Source organism: Callorhinchus milii, unplaced genomic scaffold (assembly GCF_018977255.1).
Source record: "Callorhinchus milii isolate IMCB2004 unplaced genomic scaffold, IMCB_Cmil_1.0 Scaffold87, whole genome shotgun sequence".
NCBI classification, from domain to species: domain Eukaryota; kingdom Metazoa; phylum Chordata; class Chondrichthyes; order Chimaeriformes; family Callorhinchidae; genus Callorhinchus; species Callorhinchus milii.
The window spans coordinates 1-10,000 of record NW_024704828.1 but is presented as its reverse complement, the minus strand read 5'-3'; the positions used below and the strand labels follow the sequence as shown (position 1 = coordinate 10,000).

The window sequence follows — 10,000 nt, the reverse complement described above, 5'->3', positions numbered from 1 at the left end:
GTAAAACCTTTTACCATCAGACTTAGTGTTCCCAGTGACCTCACCCTCATACTCCTTTTTCTCACTCTTAATGAGCTTTTTAGGTTTTTTTTGCTGGTTTCTAAAATTCTCCCAATCTTCAGATTTGCTGCTTTTCTTGGCAGTTTTATAAGCCTTTTCTTTTAATTTGATGCTTTCCCTACTGCTCCAGTTAGCCACGGATGACTTGCTTTCCCTGTAGTACTCTTATTCCGCAAGGGAATAGGCAATCGCTAAGAATTATGCACTACATCCTTAAATATTTGCCACTGTTGGTCTACATTTTTACCTCTTAATCTTATTCTCCAGTCTATTTTACCTAAATCTTTCCTCATACCTACAAAATTAGCCTTATTTAAATTCAGCTCTTCTAATTCCCTTCTCAAGTCATCTTGGCCGACTCTACCGATGTCATTGGTACTGATGTGAAGTACCACCAACGGATCCTTCCCTCTCGCCCTGTCGAGACCTCCTTCACCCCGGCCCCAGGGAGCCTTCGGGTCTTCTGGTTGGTGTTTCAGATGATTGGTCTGTCTGCCTAATAGTCTCATCCCCAATGACGACAACCATCCGCTCTTTTGCCCCAGTGTCAGAGGTAGTTTTTCCTGCCCCCTCACCGGCTTCTTTGTCGATACAAGTTCCAAGGATCTCATACGTGTTGTTCAAGGTTAATGCCGGATTTACTACCACTCTTTCCGTTGTCCCCCGACCTCCTGACTGTCCGTTGACCTATCCTGACCATAATCAATGTTGAGCGTATATTCCCTCAGGGGAGTGACTGGCTCCAGGATGTCGCTATCCAGGAAGCACTCACTGTCCGATACTCCGCAGTGTCTGCACCTCGGACTCCAGCTCCGCCACTCTGACACTCTGAGCCACTCCGACACTCTGAGCCACTCTGACACTCTGAGCCACTCTGACACTCTGAGCCACTCTGACACTCTGAGCCACTCTGACACTCTGAGCCACTCTGACACTCTGAGCCACTCTGAGACACTCTGACACTCTGAGCCACTCTGACACTCTGAGACACTCTGAGCCACTCTGACACTCTGAGACACTCTGAGCTGGAGCTGCCTCAGTTGCAGACATCTTCTGCAGATGTGGCCGCCCGGGGTCAGACTGCCCTCCGTCAGCTCCCACATGACACACTCCTCACATAACACCTGCCAGACCATTGTTTGTGGGGATGTCGCTGGACGCAATTGGCTGCCGCGTTTGGCCCACAAAACACCCACAGTCACTACACTCTACAGTGTATTCCGTGGAGCCCACATTTAAGAAATATTTCTTTACCAAGTGGGTAATTAATGAGGGAAACAGGTCAAAAAGGCCGTGTCCATCGGCGCTGGGTCAAATGCCAGGATTATGATTATATGGGGTGACTAAACAGTCAGGGTACCATGGGCTCGATTCCTGGGGGGGTGGGGGGGGGATCAGGTTAGATAAGGGCAAAATCTTAGGCAAGTCTCTCACTCCACACGCCTCTGTTTACGTAGCAGTTGGTCAATCAATCCACGGCTGTTTGTGGGGACGTCGCTGGGCGCAATTGGCTGCCGCGTTTGGCCCACAAAACACCCAGTCACTACACTTTACAGTGTATTCCGTGAAGCGCTCCTCCCCCCCCCCCCCCCCCCCGCCCGCCCCTCACCTCTCATCTCCTGTTGCTGCTCATAATCGCCCGGGTTTCATTGCTGAGTGACCCCACGCTGTCAGTTGAGCGCTGGTCTGTTGTGTTGTGTTGTGTTGTGTTGTGCTGTGTTGTGTGTTGACGTGTGAGTTTGATACCGTTATGATTTATGGCGTTTCTCCTTTTCCTGACCCAGTTATCGTGATCACACTAAGCCCTGCCCCTGCCCCAACCCAGCGAGCAGGTACCAGATCTGATTATTTTATCATTCGCACCTACTGACATCTCTTTCTTTTCTCCCCTTTTTTTGCCACTTGCTGCTGTGTGTTCCTCTGACTCGACTGTTCCCACCTTACCATTCTCTCGCTCTATCTCTCGCTCTATCTCTCGCGCTCTATCTCTCGCGCTCTATCTCTCGCTCTATCCCTCTCCCCTCTCTCTCGTCTCTCTCTCTCTCTCTCTCGCTCTCTCTACCTCCCTCTCTTTCACCATCTCTCGTTTAACCGCTCTCTGTCTCTCTGCAGTTAACACTTCTCTCTTTCATTGGTTCACCATTCTCTCTATTATTTCATCTCATCTTCCCCCCCGTTTCTCCCTCCCTACCTCCAAACCCCCCCCCCCCCCCCCCACTCTCCACCCGTACATCTCTATTGGCTTTCTTTCCATTTTCATTTCATCCTTTCACTCTTGTGTGTGTATTTTTTGAGATGCGTGTGTGTCTGTCTCTCCTTTAACCATCCCATCGCACCACCTTTCACTCTGTGGGTTCACCTGCTTCCTTCCCTCCCTCTTCCCGTTGTTCTGGATGTAATGGCCATTTGAGCAAACACTGGAGAGAGAGAGACTTGGCCTCTGGCTGACGCATGACACCTGTAGCCCTGTTGGAGAGAAATGGCTGCTTTTTTTATGCATGGTTTGAGCATGGCGTGCCGGGGGAGTCAGCATGAGTTACCGTCTCCTCCGAAACGCAGGGAAAGATTTGTGCGAGTTTATGAACGGATCGCCCTATTTTCTAGCTGCAGTGCTGGAGGAGATCAAGTCTCCACATTCCCTCCCTCCCTCCTTCCCCACCGCCCACCCTCTCTCTCTCTCTCTCCCTCCCCACCTCCCTCCCTCCCTCCCTCCCTCTCTCTCACTCCCCCTCTCCCTCTCTCTCCCTCCCTCCCTCCCCCCTCCCTCTCTCCTCCCTCCCTCCCTCCCCCCTCCCTCTCTCCCTCCTCCTCCCTCCCTCCCCCCTCCCTCTCTCTCTCTCTCTCTCCCTCCCTCTCTCTCTCTCTCTCCCTCCCCCCTCCCTCGCTCCCTCTCTCTCACTCCCTCTCTCCCTCCCTCCCTCCCTCGCTCCGCCCCAGGCTGGCTTCACGGCCAGATACATTGCACGAAACTCCGGCTAAATTGGCTCTCGGAGCCCGAGTTCCTCACCATCCGATGAGGGTGTGGCTGAGGTGTCTAAACCAGCAGCCAGCACTAGAAACCAGGCGCGAGCCAGCCTCGCACACGTGCGCTCGCTGCCGGGTGTGTGACGGTGTTTGGTGTTGAGTTTGATGTTTTTTCAGCTTCACAGCGAGGACCCGGGAGATTTGCCTTGTCGCTGATTTGTTATTGGTTGTAAAACGCCACCAAGAACTGTCAACCGTCGGCCAGAGAGTTGGTGCCATCTCCCCTCCAGGCCCTGGGACTCCCTCTGGCCTGGCCTGTGTCAGACAAACTCGGGCATATTCCCCTGACTGTAGAACTGCCCTTTGATATCTCTCTCCCCAACTGTTATATTACTGGCCAGTGGTGTATGTCTCTCTGTCTGTCTGTCTGTCTGTCACATTGCATTCACCCTCTCTTCTCTCACACACACTCACCGTCTCTCTCACACACTCACTCTCACTATCTGTCTCACTCGCTGTCTGTCTCTCACACACACTATCTCTCATACCGTCTCTCTCTCACACACACTCTCTCTGTCTCTGTCTCTCTCTCTCACACACTCTCTGTGTCTCTCGGTGCTGGCCCCAGGTCCCCACACAACCTGACTCCCTCCTCCTCCAATCTGTTCATTCAATCGGGTGTTTTACTTGTGGAATTATCCTGGGCTGCCCTGCCCTGCCCTGCCCCGGGCTGCCCTGCCCTGCCCTGCCTGGGCTGCCCTGCCCCGGGCTGCCCTGGGCTGCCCTGCCCTGGGCTGCCCTGCCCTGCCCTGCCCCGGGCTGCCCTGCCTGCTGCCCTGCCCTGGGCTGCCCTGCCCTGGGCTGCCCTGCCCTGGGCTGCCCTGCCCTGCCCCGGGCTGCCCTGCCCTGCCCCGGGCTGCCCTGGGCTGCCCTGCCCTGGGCTGCCCTGCCCTGCCCTGGGCTGCCCTGCCCTGGGCTGCCCTGCCCCTGCCCTGGGCTGCCCTGCCCTGGGCTGCCCTGCCCCGGGCTGCCCTGGGCTGCCCTGCCCTGCCCTGGGCTGTGTGAAGGTACTGTGTGTTTGAGGGGTGGTGATGCTGGTGCTTATGGTGACGGGGTTGGGTGGGGGCGGGGGCGGGGGGTGGGGGAGGCTGGGGGTGGGGGCGGTGGGGAGAGTATGTGGATTCAGCGGGTCCAGGAGGTGATGTTACAGCCCAGGGTTGACTGGGGGTCAGTGCACTGGCCACTGCGTGTGAGTGATGAGACCTCATGCCAGGCGTGTGTGAGTGTGAGCTGGCACACTGTGAGTGTGTGTGTGTGAGTGTGTAAGCGTGAGCTGCTGTAACACTGCTGTCCCTCCCCGCAGCTCTCCAACTCCCGTTGGCCAATGACCCCGGCAGCCGATCAGCCTCATCAGAGACGTCCCCACAGCATCACCCCCACCCCCCCCGGCCCAGACACATGCTCAGCCTCCCGCAGCAGGTCTACCCCACACACAGGAGCATGGAGAGGTAAGGCCACAGGACACCCCTGGTACTGGGATGGGCAGAAGTCCCCGGGAGCCCTGGTTACCAGCAGTGAGTAGGAGCCCTGTAGATCAGTGGCAAGCGAGAGGACCCGGGTTTGATTCCCATGCGGGTCAGGGTGAAATGTTGGGCAAGTTTCCTTACTCCCCCCACCCACAAACACACCACACACACACACACACCACACACACACACACACACCCACACACACACCACACCCACACACACACACACACACACCACACACACACCACACCACACACACACACACAGGCGCACACGCCTCTGTTCACCCAGCAGTCAGTAGGAACCCGCTTGTTAGTCGATTGACGGATGGCTTTTCTGAGGGTAATAATCCCTTCCAAAGAATAATAATAATAATAATAAATCAGTCACTTCAACCCACGACTGTTTGTGGGGACGTCGCTGGGCGCGTTTGGCTGCCGCATTTCGCCCACAAAATACACAGTCACTACACTTTGTCCTGTGAGGCGCTTTGAGACGTCTCGAAGACGTGATCAGGCGCCGGGTCACACGCCAGGATTATTACTATTATTATTGTCGTTATTATGTGTGATGGGTTAACTTTCCCCTTTTGTTCACAGTATAGAGATCGATCAGAAGCTGCAGGAGATCATGAAGCAGACGGGGTACCTGACAATAGGAGGACAGGTAACAGCCTCTCTCCCTCTCCCCCTCCCTCCCTCCCTCTCTCTCTCTCTCTCTCTCTTTCCCTCCCCACCCCAGGAGTGAGGGAGGGATAGGGCAAGGCAGAGAGTTCCAGAGTTTTGGGGCGTAGTGTAGTGGCTGATGGTGGAGCATAGGGGACGACAAGGGAGGAACACGAGGGCGGAGTGGCTGAGGGTCCAGCTATAAGGGACGGAGCATTTTGCATTGACTGTAATCTCTCCCTCCCTTGTTCTCTCTCTCTCTCTCTCTCTCTCGCTCTCTCTCTTGCTCTCTCTCTCGCTGCAGAGATACCAGGCTGAGATCAGTGACCTGGAGAACCTGGGGGAGATTGGCAGCGGAACTTGTGGCCAGGTCTGGAAGATGAGGTTCAAGAAATCCGGCCACATCATTGCAGTGAAGGTATGTGGGCGGGCAGTGTGTGCGAGTGTGTGAGTGTGTGTGTGTGTGTGTGTGTGCGAGTATGTGTGTGAGTATGTGTGTGTGTGTGTGCGAGTGTGTGTGTGTGAGTATGTGTGTGAGTATGCGAGTATGTGCGTGAGTGAATGAGTGAGTGTGTGTGTGCGAGTATGTGTGTGAGTATGTGTGTGTGTGCGAGTGTGTGTGTGTGAGTATGTGTGTGAGTGTGTGCGAGTATGTGTGCGTGAGTGAATGAGTGAGTGTGTGTGCGAGTGTGTGCGAGAGTGAGTGAATGTGAGTGTGTGTGTTTTACTATTCACTGTAGTGTCAAATGCAAAGATTATTAGTATTATTATTACTATTATTATTATTATGTACGAACGAGGCTGAGCATTGCATTGTACGACGGTGACATGAACCGAGTCACATTTTTTTCTCTCTCTCTCTCTGTCGTGTTTTGTTTTTGTTTTTGTTTTTTGTTTCTGTTTTGAAGCAAATGCGTCGCTCGGGTAACAAAGAGGAGAACAAACGGATTCTGATGGACCTGGACGTGGTGTTGAAAAGTCACGACTGTCCTTACATCGTGCAGTGCTACGGCACCTTCATAACTAACGTGAGCTCTCGCGCCGAAACTCTTGCCGCTCTCTCTCTCTCTCTCTCTCTCTCTCTCTCTCTCACATCCTCCGTCTTGCCCCCTCTTCTCACCTCCCTGTTCGACTGTGTTTACGCTGTTTATTGCTGCCCCCCTGCGTGAGGGGCGCTGTGTAAACACAAGCTGCTGCTGTTGTCTGTTGTCGGTGACCGGTCTTGTTTCCTGTTTGACACCAGACTGACGTGTTCATAGCCATGGAGCTGATGGGCACTTGCGCAGAGAAGCTGAAGAAGCGGATCCAGGGGCCGATCCCAGAGAGAATCCTCGGGAAAATGACCGTTGCGGTAAGCCGGGGCTCGGGAGAGGAAGCCCACCCGAGGCCTGACAGCGAGGCCTGGGCTAAGTTCCAAAGGCTTCCAAGTCACAACCACCAACAATACACAGTCCATAGGCCATAATACTGCAGGAGTGGAGGGTGTTGCCTCGCAAGCCAGAGGACCCGGGTTCAATTCCCAGGCAGGTCAGGTCAGGGCAAAACCTGAGGCACGTTTCCTTACTACATACACACACACCACAACACACACACAGACACTCAATCCACGGCTGTTTGTGGGGACTCTGCTGCGTGCAATTGGCTGCCACGTTTCACCCACACTTTACAGTGTTTCCTGTGAAGCGTCTTTGAGACGTCTCGACGACGTGATCTGGCGCCGGGTCAAATGCCAGGATTATTATTATTATTATTACTTTGATCCCAATCCTCAGGGGATGTGTCAGTAATAATATAATAATAATGATGATATGATGATAATTCTGATTATGGTCGAGGCTCTAACCATTGAGCCACAGGACAACACAGTGTAATGAGCTGATTGTGTCTGATCGGTACCTTCTCCTTTGCCCAGATCGTCAAAGCTCTTTTCTACCTGAAGGAGAAACACGGAGTCATCCACAGGGACGTCAAACCCTCCAACATCCTGCTGGACGAGCGAGGGGAGATCAAGCTGTGTGATTTCGGGATCAGCGGGAGGCTGGTGGACTCCAAAGCCAAGACCCGCAGTGCTGGATGTGCAGCATACATGGCAGTGAGTCCTGGCTCTTTCCTCCCGGCGGCAAAGGCACTGGCTCCCAAATCACCCCTCATTTCTTGCCCGGCTTCGCTGGCTCCCCATCCCCCAGAGAATCGGGTACAAAACCCTTCAAAGACCTCCATCGCCTTGCTCCATTGGCAGTCGGGCCTTCAGTACCTCTGCCCCTACACTCTGGAATCTCTATCCCCCAATCCCTCCGCCTCGCCCCCTCTCTTGCCTCCTTCAAGTCCCATCTAGACTTTCCTCTTCGACTGCGCCTTCGGGCATCCTCCCACCCTCATCCCCCACCACCACCCCTCTCCTGACCCCGAGCCTGACTGTCCAGCGCCTTGGGACATCCACTTGATGTCATGTGTTTGTTGTTGTTGTTGATCCACACCAATCTCTCTCTCTCTCCGCAGCCTGAGAGGATAGACCCCCCTGACCCCAGTAAACCAGACTACGATATCCGAGCTGACGTGTGGAGCCTGGGAATATCACTGGTGAGGAAATCGGTGGCCGAGCCTTCAGTCACAACACCCCATTACTCTGTCGCTCCCTCCCTCAATCCCTCCCTCTCCCCCTGTCTCACTGTGTGGCTTAGACCCAGGTGGGAGGGAGGGGAGGAGGGGGTCTCTCTTTACATGTCTGTCAGTAGGCCTCGGGGTCTGTCATTGTGGAACAGGCTGCGTGGGCTGAATGGCTTCTCCTGTTCCTATGTTCCTGGGTAAATAAGGGGGAGAATTCTCAGTTTGTCTATGTACTGAGATCACTGAATAGCTTATCACACACTCTCTCTCTCTCTCTCCCTCTTTCCTTCTCTCCCCCACTCCCTGACTCCCCCTCTCTCCTCTCACCCTCACTTTCTCCCCTTCTCTCTTTCCCCTCCTCCCCTCTCTCCTCCCCTGATTCTCTCTCTACCACCCTCGCACTTTCTCCCCCTTCCTGTCCCTCACACTCCCTCTCCACCCTCACTCTCTCCCTCTCCTCCCTCCCCCTTGCTCTCTCTCCCTCTGTCTCTCTCTCTCTCTCTCTCTCTCCCCCTTGCTCCCTCTGTCTGACTGTCTGTCTGTGTGTTTGTCTCTCTCTCCCTCTCTCCCTCCCCCCACCCTCTCCCCTCGTTCCCCCCCGGGGCAGGTGGAGTTGGCCACAGGGCAGTTTCCGTATAAAAACTGTAAGACGGACTTTGAGGTGCTGACCAAGGTGCTGCAGGAAGAGCCTCCATTACTGCCTCAGACCATGGGCTTCTCCCTGGACTTTCAATCCTTCGTCAAAGATTGGTGAGTGATTCCTCGGCCGTGAGCCCAACAACAACAACAACAACAGCCGCTTGCATTTACACCGTGTCCCTCACGCAGGGCAGTGTCCCAGAGCGTTGGGCACGGGCGGAGCAGCGGAGAACTCACACACACAACAGCAACGAGACATTTGTGGAGTCCCTGTAGCTCAGGGTTAGACCCCACTCGCCTCGCAAGCCAGAGGACCAGGGTTCGATTCCCGGGAGGGTCAGGACAGGGCGAAACCTTAGGCAAGTTTCCTTACTCCACAACAGACACACACAGACACAGACACACACACAGACAAACAGACACACACAACACACACATAGACACACACACACACATAGACAACACACCACACACACATAGACACACACAGACAAACAGACACACACACACATAGACACCAACACACACATATAGACACACCACACACCACATAGACACACCACAGACAGACACACACACGCCTTCTGTTACCAGCAGTAAATAGGAACCCGGTTGTTAGTCCGATCGATGGATCGCTTTTTCTGGGGTAATAATTCTTTTTAAAAAAAAAATAATAATTTGGTCCCTTCACTCCACGGCTGTTTGTGGGACAGACGCTGCTTTGTGCAATTGGCTGCCGGTGTTTTCGCCCACAAAACATACAGTCACTAAACTTTACAGTGTATCCTGTGAAGCGCTTTGAGACATCTCAACGACGTGATAAGGCGCTGTATCAAATGCCAGGATGATTATTGTTAGTGTGTAATAGCCAGTCAGGCTAACACAACCTCTCACTCTGGGAGGTAATGTGACAGCAGAGATATTGAATTAATTAAAGCTCTGAAGTAGGGTTAGGATATTTGCCGTTCGTCACTGAAGCTCTGGGATTTGTATTTATATCACATTAAAAGTACAAGAGAAACTATTTCCTCTGGCGGTGGTGGTGGGGTGGGATCCAGAACAGAGGGTGCGTCATCTTAAAATTAGAGCCAGGCCATTTAGGGGTGAAATCAGGGGCAGTTTTTCACACAAAGGCAGTGGAAATCTGGAATTTCTCCCTGTGGATTGTGGTTGGATCCATTCACGTTGTCAAGACTGAGGTGGACAGATGTTTGTTAGATCGGGGATCAAGGGATACCGGGCAAAGGTGGGGAATTGGAGTTGAGGTACAGATCATAGAATAGAATGGCGGAACGGGCTCGAGGGGCTGAATGGCCTCCTCCTGTTTTCTGTGTAAGTGTCAATAGGGTACAAACTGGTCCGTGTTTGTCCATCTTCTAACCACTTTGTGTTTTTATCCTTGTCCCCCCCCCCTCACTCGCCTCCTCACAGCCTCACAAAAGATCACAGGAAAAGACCAAAATACAACAAACTACTTGTGAGTATTGAAGCGTCTTTATTTTTACCAAAACCTGTCTCCAGCTCCGCAGCCCCTCA

General features: G+C 53.5%; 1 protein-coding gene across 1 annotated transcript in view; it reads left to right on the top strand.

Moving 5' to 3' along the window:
• LOC121851675 (dual specificity mitogen-activated protein kinase kinase 7-like) overlaps positions 1–9,941 on the top strand; it is a gene marked incomplete at its 3' end in the record, with an annotated part of 13,648 nt that extends 3,707 nt beyond the window's left edge. Inside the window, 9 exon segments of the mRNA XM_042345747.1 lie at positions 4,388–4,532; positions 5,153–5,219; positions 5,523–5,636; positions 6,127–6,246; positions 6,462–6,569; positions 7,131–7,310; positions 7,718–7,798; positions 8,433–8,575; positions 9,896–9,941. Of these exon segments, the coding sequence (XP_042201681.1) occupies positions 4,388–4,532; positions 5,153–5,219; positions 5,523–5,636; positions 6,127–6,246; positions 6,462–6,569; positions 7,131–7,310; positions 7,718–7,798; positions 8,433–8,575; positions 9,896–9,941 (1,004 nt within the window).
• Positions 9,942–10,000: the final 59 nt, after the last annotated feature.